At 36.7% G+C, this 19,922-nt stretch overlaps 1 protein-coding gene across 1 annotated transcript in view; it reads right to left on the bottom strand.

Moving 5' to 3' along the window:
- Window positions 1-1,099: 1,099 nt before the first annotated feature.
- Window positions 1,100-19,922, bottom strand: part of ubtd2 (ubiquitin domain containing 2) — a 61,908-nt gene continuing 43,085 nt past the window's right edge. The window contains exon 3 of the mRNA XM_056446537.1: window positions 1,100-2,927. Within this exon, the coding sequence (XP_056302512.1) occupies window positions 2,512-2,927 (416 nt within the window). The 3' untranslated portion in view covers window positions 1,100-2,511. The remainder of the gene's footprint in view (window positions 2,928-19,922) is intronic.

The raw sequence follows: 19,922 nt of genomic DNA, 5'->3' as shown, positions 1-19,922 counted from the left end.
AAATGTCTTCGTTAATTTGGGGAAAAGGTGTTCTGGTAGCATGGTATAGATGGGACAAAAACTCCTTCAACTGTTGAGCAGTGAAGATGAAATTATTTCAGAATTGTTCAATTATTTATAAATTGTTCTCTAATTTTGATCGCCAGTGTATATATGTATTGTTATGATTAGTCATAATATATGTATTATATATATGTATTGTTATTATTAGTCATAATATATGTATTATATATATGTATTGTTATTATTAGTCATAATATATGTATTATATATATGTATTGTTATTATTAGTCATAATATATGTATTATATATATGTATTGTTATTATTAGTCATAATATATGTATTATATGTATTGTTATTATTAGTCATAATATATGTATTATATATATGTATTATTATTATTAGTCATAATAGATGTATTATATGTATTGTTATGATTAGTCATAATATATGTATTATATATATGTATTGTTATTATTAGTCATAATAGATGTATTATATATATTGTTATTATTAGTCGTAAAAGTTGAATTTTGTTGAAAAGTTGAACACGGACAGCGTGCAGAAGTATAAATACAAAGCTACGCACAAGGCAGATTCCAATCACTCAACGCAGAAGTATATACCAGCCTTAAGAGGGAGTGCGCAGGAGAGATTCTGTTTGTGCGCATGTAAATGACATGGGCATATCTAATAGCTCATAGTAACATGTGTTAGCTAGCTCCTCACAAATATTTGAGGATATTGGTGAGTTGGTTGGTGATTTGACACACAGCGGTCTCAGGGTTTACACAGATGAATGGCCCTGCCAACTATCACTGAGTTACTACTTATGTTTGATGGTAGCGCATTCATTTTTTACTGTCATCAAAATTGACTGGAATTTTGTTGCACACCTTCCAGCCAATCAGAAACAAGAATTTCAACAGACCATAAATAAATAGAAAAACACATATACACATGGCTTTGAACCGCTTCTTTCTTAAAATGTTTTGCTAGGTTTTCTTCAATAAAAGAATAGACTGGTTAGTTATGCATGAAATATTTTGTTAATACAACAATATGTTAACAAAATCAGACACAACAATACTGAAGTGTACAAATGTTTCATCATTTTTTAATTAAAAACGCATTCTGTATCATTAAAATATGCAAGTTTTTTGAAATTCTCTTTCAACAGGACGCTAAATCCATTTAAAAACACTTAAGTCGTGGGCTAGCGGTTAGCACACATGCTACTACATACTGAGCTGTGCTGCTCATTCAAATCTGGCTCATCGAGTTCGCTGTTCCTCTCAACACAAAGGCCAAAACTAAATCAAATAAACACAACATGTATATAGAGTACATTATGAGAATGTCCTTAGTGAGCTACATTCAGAGATGACACCTAAACATTCTACGTGTGAACACAACAATGCTGTGTGTCCTCACAATCCATATTTGTCCTCCCATACACAGTGGTGTAGAAATATCCAGCCATTGCAAATTCTTCTCCAATTAAATCACTTGCTCATTGCTTCCCCATTCACGCGTATAGAAACCCTCATTACACCATTACCCCCACATCACCCTTATATATCCTTGGGATGCGTGAGGCAAAGCACAGCGCCATGGCAACCTCGCAGAGCTGAATAAATTCTTAAAAGTGCCTCGATTTACAAAGAATCCGAACGGTCGCGCAGGTAATGGCTGAAATCTTCCTTCCGTACTAATTTCACACTTGTGCGCAGACGGTTTGACAGGGAGTGAGAAAGTCAAATATGTGAGGATATCGATCAGAATCTCTGAATTGAAAGCTATCGGGAAAATGTGATGACCACGAGCTTGGCTTTAAGCACATGTTCCAAAATGAGCAGATGTACTAACATCTCAGACTGGGAAAAACTTTTCTCTTTTGAAATAAAGAGTTAAATGAACGCTGTTTAAATCAAAAGGTTATCTGAAGAACAACAAGGATCAAAGATGGAGGGAAAGGTCAGGGGAACAAAACCGGCATTGTTTTTGCAACATGTAACAGGCCTCCTCTTCTTAAAAATCGTAATTTATTTTTGGTTACGGAGTCTCTAATAAATCGAAAATTACGAAAACGATCCAACAAGTGAGCCTCCTGTTGCTGAAAGCCAAAAAAAGTTCCTCAGTGTCGCTCAGTTTCAGAATTCTGAGAGACACGGGCAGGTCCGCACTTTTGGTCTGCCTTGCAGACATATGGTCTCATCACAAAAACAGAACAGAATAAGAAGAATAACTTCTTCATCTTGAAAATAACAAAGCATTATTAAGTTTCCCTTGCCAATACCAAACTCATTCAACCTATATTGGTCAATTCAGGGCTCCAGTTTGTTTTAGACCTGAGGCTTTTAACCAAAAAACTCCTTTAGAAGAGCTCGAAGGCAGTGAGTGTTTGAGAGGGAAGCCTCTAGAGATGTTCTAGACAGCCAATCCCAAATTGAAGAGATCTAGCAACCTACGCACACCATCTTCAATTGGCGTGTCGGTTAGCACCCCCTTAATTTTCCACTGGAGTCGGGTTCTGCGGCAGTGGCGGGGTTGTGGGAGGTTGGCTGACGATCACCTGGACGACATAGTCTCTTGAGATCTTCAGTTCTTCCAGCTTCATCTTGTCGGTGAGCGGTCGGCCTGAGAAGAACCAGCGCTGGCTGGTGGCCGCTACGCCTTCCTGGGTTTGCAGACGCCGCTTCATCTGCTGGACGCTATCGCTGGTGCGGACCGCCAGGCGCAGATCTCTGCCTGTAGAGAGACGTAGGCGCAACTGGCATTCCTGGCCCTCGCTGGCTGGAGCTTCTGGGACCTCAATGGTCTCCGACTCACTTTTTTCCTCAATCATGTTGACAGGAGGGGAGAGGCAGTAGACGGGCAGCTGGTAGCGGTTCCCTAGCTCATCGTAGCATTCAGTCAGAGCGCCTGCAGACATAAAAATAGCTTTAAATAACAAGCCTACATTTTGATACAGTGGACCACACTATTCTATACATGTTAATCATATAGTACAGGGGTTCTCAATTTTCAAAAACCCATAATAGGGGCTCTTTAAACTGTTCTGATTCCACTACTCAAACTCGGTCCTGGAGGTCCGGTGTTCTGCAGATTTTAGCTCCAACTCCAATCGGACACACCTGGGCTAGCTAATCAAGCTCTTAATAGGCTTTCTAGAAACATCCTTGCAGGTGTGTTGAGGCAAGTTGGAGCTAAAATCTGCATGACACCGGACCTCCAGGACCGAGTTTGAGTAGTAGAATCCGAACAGTTTAAAGAGCCCCTATTATGGGATTTTGAAAATGAGCTTCCATGCAGTGTGTAACACAGCTCTAAGTGAATGAAAACATCCAGCTGAGGTTTAAATCTAAAAGTGCAGCAAGTTTAAAACTATTAATTCTTTAGCGAATCAGTTGACACAGAGTCGAGTTGGGTTCGGATCTTTTGTTTGATTGCATTCATGTCGATACGGTACATCACCAAATATGTACTTCCAGTTCCGGTAAAATGTGCATGCACTTTCCCTCCACACACTAGCTCATGACGCGCTGACGATCACTGACAGATGGAATTCGGCAGAGGGGAATAAAGGGTTAAAGTTCATTTTCACAACAACACCACAGTATAGCCAACCATGTGCTGTGTTTGTTCCTGTCATCTTTCTGATTTTTGATACAATAACCTATGCTGCAACGCGCGATTCGCCTGCCGTTTGCTATTGAAGGAGCAGCAGAGACTATGGGACTTTGTCAGACTTTGACAGGGACTTTTACAGTTCATATGGACCAGTGTCTTCTTCCTCCGGATCATAACGTGTAAGTGTCATTAAAATTGTTTCCTCATTTTGGGTAGTTTGCAAAATATGTGTTTAATTGTGTGTTATAAGTTGTAATCACGTATCTATTATAGATGAGTCCTTGTACTGTATCTCTCATGTTAAATCTGTATGGGGCTGTTCACATATCGCGTCCAAAATCACATTAAAAACGTGACGCATTGTTCTTCCTTTATTTAAATGCGCTTCCGAGCTAGTGATCCTCTGCTGTTTGTTGCTTTAGCTACTATCAGCTGTTCCTCACACGTGCGGCGCGGTCAATTTTCAAAATAGTTCACCTTTTGCCACAGTGTGGTTTAACACTGAATGTGTGTCGTTGTTATTACTTGGGGTTAGGGTTAAGAGTAGAGTAATAAGCTGGTTTTTAACTGCACTGCTTTATTGCATTCCTGCATTGGGCTCTCACACTTTCTGCTACTTCATACTGTAGTCGTGGTGGGTTCGTACTGTAGTCGTGGTACTTCATACTGTAGTCTCGTGCTGAATGCAGTCAACCAATTGCAACAGACTGGGTCATCGGTCCAATCAGCGCAGATTAGCTTCAGGCTCAGGAGCGGTTTGAGAACAAATGAATCGCTGAACGATTTATATGGGAGTAACTGGGATAATTAGGTAAAAATAAATGCATATTATAAGACAATGAAAGTGTTTTTTGACCTTGCACACATATCAGCATGTTGTTGGAGACCCCCAAAACCAAAATATGACCATTTTTAATGCAAAATAGGGGCTCTTTAAAGGATTAATTTACGCAAAAATAGAAATTCTATTAATAATTATTCACCTTTATGTCATTTCAGTCCCCTGAGATTCATCTTCAGAACATAAAATAAGATATTCTACAGAGCTCCATAATCCTTCATATCCTTCGGTAATCCTTCATATACATCGGTGGTCTCAAGACACTAGCTGTGAGTTCAGTGGTTGAACTGTAATCAAGTGAATATGTTTACTATTGTGAATATGACGCTTGTGTGTTATGCTGCAGACTCTAATAGCACATTGCTGTATGGTCCGTAGTAACTCTGTTGATTTCATCTCGAGGTTTTTTCCTTCATTTTCATCAATTGGTGAAGTTTGTGCCTCATCACTGTCGCCACTGGCTTGCTTGATTTTGGACTTGTGGAGCTGTGCATCGACGGATTTGCTCTTCAGTGTTTGGACTTCCAGCAGTGAAATTGAATCTAAACTGAACTGAACTAAACTTCAACTCTGAAAACTGAACTGACACCGTTTCAATTTTCTAGAACTTCTATGTGAAGCTGCTTTGATAAAATCTACATTGTAAAAGCGCTATAGAAATAGAGATTAATTAAATTGAATGACATGATTTAGAAGAATAAAGTCATTTTTTAGAAAAAAATATGCAAAAGTGTTCATGGAGCTTTGTATGATTATAGTTGAACCGCTGAAGTCATATATTGTGTATAATGTTTTTGGTTCTTTTTTGCAGGTTTAAAAAGTCTCAGATTCATTGGTGGTCTATGGAGGATAAGAAATCTCTTGGATATAATTGAAAATATCTGTAGTTGTGTTTTGAAAGTGAACAAAGGGGGATTAGAATGATATAAGAAAAGAGAAAATGAAAGAAGTACATGGGGTACAACAAGGTTCAGTTCTGGGATCACTTTTACTTTCTATTACTACCAGTGATACATTTATAAATTGTTGTGTGCATACTTCATATTAAAGGTCCCCAAAAGCAGTTTTATAAAATGTTTACACAGAATTAAAATTTTTGTGTGAACTAATCCTTTAAGATTATGCTAAAAGTCCTAATAATGTAACTTAAACTAGTGTATGCAACTAACATTCATTCATTTTTCTTCAGCTTAGTCTCTGATTCATCGTAGGTCGCCAGAGCGAATAAACCGCCAACTATTCCGGCATATGTTTTATGTGGCTAATGCCGATCCAGCCGCAATCCAGTAGTGGAAAATACCCATACACTCTCACTCATACACTACAGCTAATTTAGTTTGCCCAATTCACCTACAGAGCATGTCTTTGGACTGTGGGGGAAACCGGAGCACGCTGAGGAAACCCACGTGAACACGGGGAGAACATGCCAACTCTACACAGAATTGTCAACTGATCCAGCCAGGACTTGGACCAGCAACCTTGTGTGAGGTGACAGTAGGGTTGTCACGATAACATTAATTCATGCTACGATACTATAACAGCTGAAGTATCGTAATACCAAGTAGTATTGTGATACTGTAAATCATAAAGAAAATAGTCAGAAATACTATATTTTATGTTATAATCAGGGCTTGGCGTTATCTTTTTTGATCACTTGCCACAATTTTGTTGTTGGGAAAATATATTTTATTTGCATAAATTTGACTTTGACATGCTTAAATTACTTGATTTAGATTTTGTGTTATGTCCAAATGCCTCCTCATGCATTTCACTTTTGTGTGTGTTGTGTATGATCTTGCTCAATGAACATGAGCAAATGGATTGTGTTTTCATAGTGTCGCATTGATTATTTTTTATTTCACTTGCCTTTTAGGGCTTAACACCAAGGACTTACTAAATCTATCTCTGACCACACCAAAAATAAATAAATAATTATTTCTTATTCACAATTTTTAAATAATGTGTCGAAACAAGCTGTATACATGCACTTTTATTCAACAAAATTTTCCTTTAAAAAATTTTTAATTATTGCCATATCTTAAACTATGCACAGTAATCTGTCGTGACTAAAGATCCCAGATCACCAGTTAACTACACATAAATGGGGAGTTAAACTCCTATTAAAGCAATGTTTTTGTAAAAAAAATGATAATTAAACCATAGTAACAAAAATAACTAAGTAAAAGAAGGCAAGAGAAAAACATACCGAAAAACATACATTTGTTAACATCACATTTGCTGCATGTTGGGCAATTATTGTCAAACCTGCTTTTAATAAAACTACATTTAAAAAATTATTTTCAACCAGCCAAAGTGGCTAGTGAGAGCGGCTGTCTAACCCGCCACAGTTGAAATCTACCTGCATTTGGCGGGTGTTAATGTCAAGCCCTGGTTAAAATAGGCTTTTCCCTTGTTATTGAAAAAAAAAAGTATTTGCACATCACTTCACCTAAACTATTTAGTAGATAACTGACCAACAAAAAATACATTAAAATAAAGATACTAATTATACTTTGCAAAATTTGTTACAAAAAGAGTATTTTTCCAACAGAACTAGGCTATATGATGTGTTCAAAAATAGTTTCAATTTTTCCTGTTGCTCTTTTGGGTTTGTCATCTATTGTTTTTTTTTTTGTTTTTTTTTGGTCTTATCAGCTATTCAAATTTTCACTTTGTGAGTCTTTTTACGAGATTGTTGCGATTGTTTTAGCTACTAAATCATATTGACAGGAACAGAAATGTACCAATTCAGATGTGCGTTCGAACTGAAACGCCAGAAAACGTGCAATAGGCTACCATAAAAGGGGTGAATTCTACACAGTTTTTGCAACCTTGAGCCTCATTTAAACGAATACGTTTTAGTATTAAAATGCATACGTTTTGGTATGGTTACGCCATCCGTACACACCACGCCGGACTTTTTAAGCTCTGAAAACTAAGCTTTTTGGAAACGCTGAAGAGGCCGTTTTCATTTTAAAACACTGCAGCTTCGTCTCAGTGTGGATGGGGGAAAACAGAGACATCTGCAAACGGAGGCGGGGCTGCAGACATTTGCGTTTTGAGGGCTTTTTCCTCAATATTAAGTAGTCTACACACAGTTCAGTCTTGCATCCTCTCCTTGGGTTCAGACTTCGCAAGTTTGATATGGAAAACAAACTCCCGAGGACACGTCGGGTAAATCTTCAAAGGGAACAGTGTACTTTCTAACCTCATTCATATCACCCTGGCTATGCTGTTTCACTTTCTTGACAATAAAATGAAAACATAAAGGAAATGTCTATTTTTATTTTGATATTAACAATTTAGCAGACACCAAAAATGTTGAGGCATCATGTAACTACATATTTATATGACCATCATTTTTACTGTATGCATATTTATGACGGAGCCGATAGCATTACTGCCTCTTTTCATTTTCATTGAAAAATACAAAACTTTCTCTGAATATCAGGTTTAAAAATCAATAATGGCCATTATAAAAGTATAACGTACAATGAATTTATACAACAAAGGAAATACAGGCAAACAATCAGTCAATATGCGGAATCAGGGTATGCGGTTACATTAATTAATATATAAACTTATCTTTGCGCTTAGCCAAAACACGTTACCTGAGAACAAGTAATTCAAAAGACCAAAGTCGGGGAATATGTCATTAGGCCAAGATGAATTCAATACCACGTTTAACAAATATAGTGAGATTAGATCCAGCGGTAGATCCTTGATGAACAGTCCAACGTGCACAGCTCTCATCGTTGCAGTGCATGACAGAGTGTGTGTGTGTGTGTGGTCACGTGATGTGCGCCTTCAGCTTTATAGTGTGGACGGAGAGATGTTCAGAAACGCCAATGAGGATGCGGACCGTTTTCATTCTAAAACGTCGTTTTAAAACTAAAACATACTAGTGTAAATTGAGCCTTAAAGGGATCCACAGACAGTTAAAATAAAATGGTTTATTGTTGCACAAACGTGTGAGCATTTTAGTGACTTTTCCACGTGCAACATTACTTATTGTAGATAGACTGTTAATGACAATGATACTACTGTTTACAAACTACAGTGGCACCGCCAGTATTTAGGGGCCATAGTATCACGATACTACCATATTACCGGTAATTCGTGCAACCCTAGGTGACAGTGCAAAATAGGCCACTGTGACTGGTGGAAACATTAAACAGTAAAATAAAATGGTCATTTGGTGATTAATCATACAAGCAAAGTGAAAGATGTGCATGGGGTGCAACAAGGTTCAGTTCTGGGATCATTTTACTTTGGATTACTAGCAGTGATACATTTACAAATGATTGTGCATACTACATAATGAAAGTCCTCAAAAGCAGAATGTTTCTGAAACATTTACCTTACAAATCCCTCAATAAATTTGAAAGTCAGAAAGAAATCTCCCTAAGATTTCAAAGTACACCGGAAGAAGGAACCAAGACTCTGAAGGGAAAGCCCTCCTCCTTGGATTGGCACATATTTCAACTCATTTCTACAAGGCATAGAAATGCTAATATAAACAAAATCTCAAATCGTAAACACAATTGACACCTATTAATTTATTATACATTAAGAATATGTATTTTATGAAAGATCAAATCTCTTCCTGTGGAACAGCCTTGCCCTCCTTTTCATTATTGAAAAGTTTTACACTTGGTATTTCATAACCACATATTCTAACCTCAAGCAAGAATAGCTTTAGCCACTGAGGTTGTTTTGAAATGTGTCACATGATGAGCATTCCTTAGGCTATGATATAAAGACCCATTATGAATCAAAGAGGAACTAGGAGCAATGAATCAAAGTCAAGGTTCACGCCAAAAGAACAATGGGATTGTAACTCCAAAGAGGAAGTAAATCATAGTAATCGCAATGAGCTACACCTCCATGGAATTCAGTAACAAAAAAATGTTGTCATATTTATATCAAAAGGATGACACACAAGCAAGTTCTGTAATTTGTAATTGTTTTATTCGTATCGGTATAGAAAAGGTTTCTGCTTTGGATACTCTCAGGTGAAACTTTCCTGATCATCCGATCAAAGAACATGTGATGAAACCAGAATAAAACGAGGAACAATTCAGCTAGAAGTGAAATTACCGCATCGTCCCTGGCATAATAATCGAAATAAGATGGTGTTTATACAAAAATCCTTTCCAGCCTTATTAAAAGACACTTATCCTTAAAACTTCTTCATGACAGAAGAAGTGCTCAGATCTTGTCAATGAACCTGTTGATCCAGTTCACAAAAGTGATTCATTTCCATATTTGAGATTCAAATGGTCTGACCAGCTTTTAGCAGGATAAGAGAGAATACCAGACTTCATAACCTCACATCATATTACTTCATATTGTAAATACAGCTCACAGTCTCTTTTGACATTTCGTTTGCACTGATTCTTTGTTCTAATAAAAGCCTAAATGTCTCCATAAAATGTTTTTCAAGGTTTCTCTTACAATGTTTGATAGGTAAAAAAGTCATAAGAGTTTGAAACTGAATATTTTTGATGAATCATTGTGTAAAAATTCAACAAAAACTCAATACAACCATTAACTTTTAACCATTAAACATACACTAACAACAACAACAACAACCATACTTATAAACTAGTGATCCCCAATCCCCGGCCACAGACCGCTGCACAGTAAATCATTATTTATTTCCGTTTTACTTATTATCAGAGACTGAATGGTCTTTTATTTTGAATTTTCGAATGTGGGGAGAACATGCAAACTCCACACAGAAACACCAACTGACCCAGCCAAGGCTGGAACCAGCGACCTTCTTGCTGTGAGGCGACAGCACTACCTACTGCGCCACCGTGTTGCCCTTAGCATTTTCACTCTACATAAAATAAATAAATAAATCAAAGGCCATAACTGATTAAAATGTAATTTGATTACTATTTTGAGGGATAAAGCAAGAACAAGAAGTGAAATGCATTTTAAAATGCACCAGGTTTACAAATAAATGTAAAATAAAATATAATATAGACTGATGTGATGAGCCTCTTTTAAACAAACGAAAAATGTAAAATTGCAGTTTTCAACTAAACCACACATTAAACAATTCACTTTACCTAATCTCATCGGTATTGTATTTAAATGAAATCTATTTATTTATTTAAATATATATCTTTTTATTGTATACAGTGATGTATTGTCTTGTTTAACACCAATAAAAAAAAATTAAAATAAATAAAAAAATATATATATACACTGGCGATCAAAATTAGAGAACAATTTATAAATAATTGAACAATTCTGAAATAATTTCATCTTCACTGCTCAACAGTTGAAGGAGTTTTTGTCCCATCTATACCATGCTACCAGAACACCTTTTCCCCAAATTAACGAAGACATTTCCACATAAACCATTATTTTGCAGAAAACACACTGATCAAAATTAGAGATCAACAATGACTGTAGCATGGAAAGAGATTACAACAAAATTTTCTGAAGGTTACGACAGTCAGCAATTAGTAGAAAGTGTACAGGCCTCTGCTCTGAATGACTTAAGCACATTTGCGGCCACAGGACAGCCGCAGAACAGCACTAGTCCCTCACACTGCTCTGGTGTGATTTTGGTCCACTGTTCTTTCAGTCTTCTCCACAGTTCTGTTACTGTAGTGGGTTTCTTGACCATAACTTTGTCACCAAGGATTTTCCAGAGGTTCTCTATTGGGTTGAGTTCAGGACTCTGGGCAGGCCATGTCATTATTTCAATGTTTTCAGTTTCAAGGAACTGCTTTACCCATTTTGCTGTGTGACATGGAGCATTGTCCTGCATGAAAACTGCTGGCTGATAGGGTGATGAATGGAAGGAACCATATGTTGTTGAAGAAGGTTCTGATAAACATTTGCATTCACTTTGCCACTTAGCTGTATAAGAGACTTAACTCCTGCTGCAGAAAACATACCCCAAACCATGACACTTCCTCCACTTTTCACTAACTTCTTTACACACTTTTGGTTCAGTCTTTGTCGCCGAACATAATGTTTCCCATCAAACCCAAATAAATTAAGCTTGCTTTCATCACTGAATTGAACTTTGGACCAGTTGTGCTCTGTCCTCTGTCTACACAACATGCACCTCAGCAAAGCTTAGTCTAGCCTTTTGATTCTTTCTGCTTATGAGAGGTTTGGTCACTGCAGAGTGGACTTTGAGTCCAAATTCTCTTAAACTTCGAGACACTGTATGACGAGACCGATCTTTACCCCGTTTAGCGCTGAACTGGAGAGCAATTCCAGCTGCAGTGTGGAAACGATTGCCCATTGAGATCCTCCGCAGTATCCTGTCCTCTCTTGTATTTGTCTTCCGTGGACGACCAGCCTTCTTGGGGGACTTGAATGAGTTTGTGATGTTGTAAAGATTCAATATTCTTGAAATCACAGATTTGGAATGACCAACCTGTCTTGCTATTGCTGATAGGGTCATCCCTTTGGCTTTCATCTGGACAACCTGCTGCCGGAGGCTTTCAGTCACTTTAGAACGGCCCACCACATTGCAGAATCAGTGAAACTGAAAGTTAGGCTGATAGTTAAATAGGGGTTGACAGATAATCATGGAAATTACAACCAGGTGCCAGATTAAGACCAATAACTGGGAGGTATCTGAAAGTGTTCTCTAATTTTGATCAGTGTGTTTTCTGCAAAATAATGGTTTTTGTTAAAATGCTTTAGTTATTTTGGTTAAAAGGTGTTCTGGTAGCATGGTATAGACGGGACAAAAACTCCTTCAACTGTTGAGCAGTGAAGATGAAATTATTTCAGAATTGTTCAATTATTTATAAATCGTTCTCTAATTTTGATCGCCAGTGTATATATATATATATATCTTCTGCAACGAAAGATATATATATATATATATATATATATATATATATATATATATATATATATATATATATATATATATATATATATATATATATATATATATATATATTTTTTTTTTTTAATCAAAAGTCGTGGGGCTCTATCATACACCCGGCGCAATAAAGTGCAAGACATGTTTGCCGCGATGTGTTGCTATTTTCAGACCAGCGCAATTGTAATTTCTCAGTTTTTTAATCACACTTCATTATTATTGCTCATTTATTAGTTTGCTGGAAATTAGAATTGAATTTAGAAATAGTTTTGTAACAAATCTTTGCACTTAACAAACAAAATTAAATATGTAGGCTAATGGATGTCTACATTGGAGTGAGTTTCCACCATTTCCTTACTCCACAAAAAAAGAAAAGGAAAGTAAAGAGGCCGATTGGAGGAGGCTTGTTCAATATCCTCGCACTGCAGATGGTCTGTTTAACTGTTTTCTTGCTAGTAAAGCATTCAGTTTTTCCACTTACTAAGTCAAACAAAAAAAACTGAAATATTTGTGGATAATTGTGAGCTTTGTCAGCTGATTTCCCCTTCAGGGTAAAAAATCATTTTTGGGGCGAGATCAAAATCGGTGACGTAGCGTGAATCTGCTAGTGGAGTGATGACACGTCGGTTTCTCATTATTATTCTTTTCATTATGCTTCTTAATTATTCATGAGAGCACAGGCTTTCCAAAGGCAAAGCAGACCTGCTAAGCTGAGAGACCTAATGACTGAGTGAGACCAAGTCTGCTCACGGCACAGGTTGTATGTAGGAATAGGATGATAATCGGCTTCAAGGTTTACCGCCATTTAGATTTTTTAGGGCAACAGTATCTCCAGCAGAAATAGAGCCTCCACATCAAAAGCTACTGGTTTAATTGTTTTAAATGTTTCCTAAAATAAAATATATTTTGTCCAAAGGGGAAAAGGTTATTGTTTTTTACTCAAACATTAAAAATAATATATTTTAGAGCAGTAATCCCAATACAGTGAACCCCTGATAGTTTTATCCAAGTTTATCATACTGTCAGAATCTTATACCAGTCCATGCCTACTTGCATGTGTTTATTTCCATGACCATGAGAATCAGAGAATGGCGGACTTTGTCTTTTAACAGTGGAGTTCGTTACCATTCAGACATGTTGCCAGTATCAATGCTGCTGTGTTCGCAATATGCCTAAAATCCTCCAGATTACCGGCTGGGCTAATGGTTGGAATAGACAGGGCAAGAGACCTGCTGCACTGCTATAGGCTATCCACTGTGTCTGCATGGGGATTGAGGAGGAGAGTCCTCCTCATTTATAGTGTTTATATAAACATGATTATCTTTATAATGATATAACGAATTGTGGTTATTACGAATAATGTGTAGCAGGGCATTAAATTACTTACTGTTTATTTCTTTGCATTTTAACTTAGTAAACTATAAAATCATGGGTCTCCTCACGGTTTGTCTCATTTTGTGGGTCAACTGACAACAGTTGTTCGCTCCACTCTTTTTCCCCTGCTCTGCCAGCCATGCCCAGTCTTCCCTCTGCTCACAGTGCTCCACGCCCATCTCATAGCATTTTTTGAAAAAATTACGAGTTAGACTTTAACCGAAAGAGGGAGGTTTCATCACCCTTTTAAAATAATAATAATAATAATAATAAGGTATTATCTAGATCAAAAATTGTCAAAGGGCTTCTGAGTACTGAAATACAACCATGTATTAAGTTACGATATATCACACAGACCTTGTGGACCCAGAAAAGCTTCCCTGCAGAGATTAAAAATCTGCATTCTCCACAACATGAGGGTCTCCATGCCCTAGTTGTGTCACTCAAAAAAAAAAAAGTCCAAACCAGGCTATAAGAAGGCGAGAAGACACTGACATATGATTCCCTCCAATCTGGGAGGCTCTTTCCCCGTTCAGGCGCAATCTTAAGTACCGCTCTCATCCTATTAATGTGTCTTTGACAAACGCATTTAGGCAGGTGTACAGCCAGAGAGAGTCAATAATGTTCAAGAGCTGCTTCAGAGGCCGTTTCTTGGCTCTCAGTCAAAAAACGGTAACTGTCCCCTTTTCAAAAGCCTTGTGAGAGACTTTCGCCGCATGGTCTGTAACATATTGTAGATATATTTGTTTGATCTTTATAAACGGCATCTATACTTATTTTCAATGACAAATCAATTTATTTGTAAAGAGATCAATAGTAAAAGCAGTGACGATTGTGATGATTATTATTATTAGTAGTAGTTGTACAGTAGTTGTGGAAACAGACAATACAGCAAGTCATTCAAAATCCCGAAATAATCAAAATATTATTTAATATAAAAGCTAGACTGATAGACTTTGCCGCAATTTTACAGTAATTTATTGCAAAACCGCCCAGTAGACTACCGCATACATTCACTATTGCAATAAACATTGGTCATTGTGGGTCATTTTAAAACCTTTACAGTAACTTACTGCATATTAGGAAATTGTGGTATTCTACTGTCCTCAAAGTTATCAAGTACTGCTGCTGTAGTTGAAGACAAAAATTAGAAAAATTTAAAAAGTTAGACGCTTCTTTGGAATTTATTAAATTCAGTAGTAAATACTAAAAATTAAGGTTTTGTACTGCTAGTAAATGGAAAGAATTATATAACTTTTTTGGCTAAACTATTTCTTTAAATTTGGCAGTGAATACACACAAACACAAACTAATAGGTTTTACTCCAGGTGGAGTGTGTTATTGCTTTAAAATGGAAAGAGACTCAAAGATCATCTTGTAGTCAATTGATTAAAGTAAAATATATATTGAAGTCAGAATTATTAGCCCCCTGTTTATTTTTTCTCCCATTTTCCCCCAGATTTACTTCAACACATTTCTAAACATAATAATTTTAATAACTCATTTCTATAAACTGATTTATTTTATCTCTGCCAAGATGAAAGTAAATAATATTTTACTAGATATTTTTCACGATTCTAGTATTCAACTTAAAGTGACATTTAAAGGCTTAACTAGGTTAATTAGGTTAACTAGGCAGGTTAGGGTAATTGGGCAAGTTATTGTATAACGATGGTTGTTCTGTAGACAATTGAAAAAAATATATAGCTTAAAGGGGCTAATATTTTTGACCTTAAAATGTTTATTTAAAAAAAATACAAATAAAAAACTGCTTTTATTCTTCCCAAAATAAAGCAAAGAAGACTTTCTCCAGAAGAACAAATATTATCAGACATACTGAATTTTCTTGCTCTGTTAAACATCAGTTGGGAAATATTTAAAAAAGAAAAAAAAGTTTAAAGGGGGGCTAATGATTTTGACTTCAACTGTATAGTAAATTGTAAATAAATAGTAAATTTTATATTGCCTGGATCCCTAGGTAGACGTCCTGGAGGCATCCGAAACAGATGCCCGAGCCACCTCAGCTCCTCACCCTATCCATAAGAGTGCGCCCTGCCACCCTTCGAAGGAAACTCATTTCGGCCACTTGTATCCGAGATCTTGTCCTTTCGGTCATGACCCAAAGCTCATGACCATAGGTGAGAGTAGGAACATAGACTGACCGATAAATCGAGAGCGTTGCCTTTCGGCTCAGCTCCTTCTTTACCACAACATACCGGTACATCGACTGCATTACTGCTGCTGCTGCACCAATCCGCCTGTCAATGTCACGTTCCATCCTTCCCTCACTTGTGAACAAACCCTGAGATACTTAAACTCCACTTGGGGTAAGGACTTTCCTCCAACCTGGAGATGGCAAACCACCTTTTTTCAGTGGAGCACCATGGCCTCAGACTTGGAGGTGCTTATTCTCATCCCAGCTGTGTCACACTCGGCAGCAAACCGCCTCAGTGCATGTTGAAGGTCCATGTTTGATGAAGCCAACAGAACAACATCGTCTGCGAATAACAGAGATGAAATCCTGTGTTCCCCGAACTGGACCCCCTCCAGCCCAAAGCTGCGCCTCTAAATGCTGTCCATAAAAATTATAAACAGAATTGGTGACAAGGGGCAGCCCTGCCAGAGTCCAACATGCACTGGAAACAAACCAGACTCCTACTCTGTTCATACAGGGACGAGACGGCCCTCAACAGATCGCCTCTGACCCCATACTCCCCGAGCACCCTCCACAGAACGAGGGTGTATATATATATATATATATATATATATATATATATATATATATATATATATATATATATATATATATATATATATATAGTAATATAGTAAAAGGGAAATGACAAGATTTTTGATAAATATGGAGCCCATTTCTACACTTTGTAATCAAGTAGATCAAACAACATGTTAGAATGATTAAACTGTCAAACCCTCTCTTATGTTTTTGATAATTTTCAGATTTCCTGTATTAACAACTTTACTTCAGACTAGTTTTAATTTAGGATTTAAAAGGCAAAATGTAATGTATGTTCAAAAATGTGCATCAGATATTACACATTTAATGTTTTGTTGTTGTTGTTGTTTGTTTGACTGATTCCATGTTCGTTTTTAGTACTGAAGTTCAGGCAAAAAGCCAAGAAATATTTTCAACACAGTTTAAGCATAATTGTTTTATGAAGTTCATAATATTTGACTACTTATTTTGCGAGACACTTGTAAAGTGTGATTTAAAAGGTTAACTAGCCATTAGACAAACTAAAAGAAAGAAGACATTTTCCTTAAGAAAAAAATATAATGGACCCATTTCGCAAAACTGTTATGATGCGTTTAACATCATCATCAGCATCTTAAATCTTAAATTAATATTTCAATTTTTTTTTTAAATGTATGAACATTTACAATACCTGACAAAAGTCTTGTTGCCTATCCAAGTTTTAGGAACAACAAATAATACCTTGGCTTCTAGTTGATCATTTGGTATCAGAAGTGGCTCATGTGAAAGGCAAAGGCCTCTAGATTACACTTATTTTACCAAAATAAAATATGATCATGCCTTGATTTTTAATTATTTAATTAGGATAGTAAGGTCTGACTTTGCTTAGACAAAAGTCTCGTCACTTAACAAAAATAATGTACAGTATAGAATATAAAGTCATGGTGCAGTGGGAAAAGAATTAATATTGTTTATGACTCCCATGAGCTTGGATGACTGCATACATACATCTCTGCAATGACTCAAACAACTTATTAATAAAGTCATCTGGAATGGCAAAGGAAGCGTTCCTGCAGGACTCCCAGAGTTCATCAAGGTTCTTTGGATTCATCTTCAATGCCTCCTCCTTCATCTTACCCCAGACATGCTTAATAATGTACATGTCTGGTGACTAAGCTGGCCATTCCTGGGTTCCAGTAGGTCTCCTGCAGTATTTGTGATGACTGGGATGCAGTTCACCAGATAATTCATGAGAAAAAAAAAAGAACCTTCTGCCACTTTTCCAAATGATCAACTAGACGTTATTAGTTGTTGCTCTAACAACTGGGATCAACAACAAGACTTTTGTCAGGTAGTGTATATGCATTTACATTTGTATGTATATTATATCATCTCTGCATCAAATTACAAAAAAACTACTTACAACTTAATGTGAGGCATTTGTAATGCAGAGTGTATGGGGGCAGAACAGTTATTTTGACGTTGTTCTCTCTTCTGGCTGCCGTTATCATTCTCACACGATTTTTTTTACTTTTTCTGAAAGTCTTTATAACACCATCGTGGAGTTTTTCTTTTATTATTCCAGCAAATAGGATTGTAAACAATATTTGTTGTACTCTCCCATTCACTGCGCTCTAAGTTCACCCAACTATGCTGACTTCCACTGCTGAGATGCCCGTAAATTTGAAAAGGGTCTATAGTAAATTTACATTAAGGGCTTTTAATTTGTCTTCGACTGTGTAACACACTAACAAACATGCTGACAATTAACACACTTTTATTTCAATCTGAAAAGCAGCAGTTGGTTCTCCGAGGACAAAACTAGGTTATGCTGATCTTTATTTACTCTATCTGACTTACAGAAAGAAGATGAGATCAGCAGTTACAGTTCAGAAGCCCTACGGTGCTGAAAGACTAATGTCCCAGTTAAACCCATTCAAAAAGGCCTAGAAAACTGTAATTCCAAACTCTCGCTCTGTAGGCATGAGAACAATGTGACTCAGTTCCATAAAAGGTGAACGGTGATAAAAAAAAATGCTGCTGACGAACCCTCCAAACTCCAAATGGCACGGCTCTTCGTATAAACCTGACCACAAGCATTCAAAAAGAGCAAAAAGAACGGCGTAAAACCACTACGGTTTACTCAGGCTGGAGATTAAGAGAAAGTGGAGGACAGTTACGGTCTGTGACCTTTTCACTTGGTGAATCTTCGGGCTATAAATACACCTGCATGAGTGCATGAGTGCAGTGCATGACGAGCAACCACAGGCCTGATGCAGACATGCAGAGCATTGCTAGAACCCCCGCCCCGAAAAAGCTCTGTGGATGGAATTTCTCCCGCTGCTTAAACAATTGCTGATGCAAACTATGACTGCACTGGTGAAAAAAGCCTGCAACAAACTACCGCTTTACATCACCTAGTCCTGTGGTGTTCAGGGGGGTTTATGCTTTCAAAAGCCCACTGTGGGGTAAGAGTTGCGATCTCATTAAAAAAGACATACCTGTAAAATGAACACTATGCACTGGCATTTATGACAAATTAACTCGGGACTCTTTTATTTTTAATGATAAAGGAAAAATGTGACAATAGTCATAAAAATGTGTGCAATGTCTTCATGGCATCTTTTGTAAAGTTGTTTTTATATGGTTTGTTAATAAACCAGTTGTAAAAAAAAGTTTAAAATAAATAAACTCAAGAAAAAGTACCATTACTTGCCAAAAAAAATGTATTGAGAGTTAAAGTGTATGTTCTGAATACTACTTCATCCTCTTCATTTTTTCTTAGGTGTTCCTGAGCTCAACAAAAAGGAGGTCGTTTAACCTTCTTACCTATGCTGCCAGTAAGAGTATGGGCTCTATTTTAACAATTTAGGTCTAAAGCGCAGGGCGCAAAAGCATTCAGGCCATTTCTGAATCCACTTTTGCTATTTTAAGGACAAAAAAAATAAGAGTAGTATATTACACTCTGAATATTATTCCAATTGAATACAGTAGCTAGCTTTTTGCCAAATCAACATGGATTGGTCATTTAGATTAGATTAGATTCAACTTTATTGTCATTACACATGTACAAGTACAAGGCTACGAAATGCAGTTTAGGTCTAACCAGCAGTGCAATAGCAGCAAGTGCAGGATACAGGTATAAGTTATAAAGTGCAGTTATAGAGAAATTATGGTAATATTTACAGATGGATGTACTATCAACATTATATACAGGTTGTATTAGCTATGAACAGATTTACAATAAATGAATATATGTACAGGATGCTATTAATAGCAGAAGTGTGCAGACAGATAAACAAAATTACAAATGTCCATGTGCAGTGGGTATGTACAGTTCAAATAAATGAATCAGTGCAATGAATATGTGCAAACTTTAAATGTGCAAATGTTAAATAGTGCAGTGATTAACATTCACATTGAATTTAACATTCAATTTTCCAAAATCTTACCTAAAATACTTATATTTTAACAACAGTAAGTTTTATT

This window comes from Danio aesculapii, chromosome 21 (assembly GCF_903798145.1).
Source record: "Danio aesculapii chromosome 21, fDanAes4.1, whole genome shotgun sequence".
Classification (NCBI taxonomy): domain Eukaryota; kingdom Metazoa; phylum Chordata; class Actinopteri; order Cypriniformes; family Danionidae; genus Danio; species Danio aesculapii.
The sequence above is the reverse complement of the archived record's forward strand: the minus strand, read 5'-3'. Positions and strand labels throughout refer to the sequence as shown.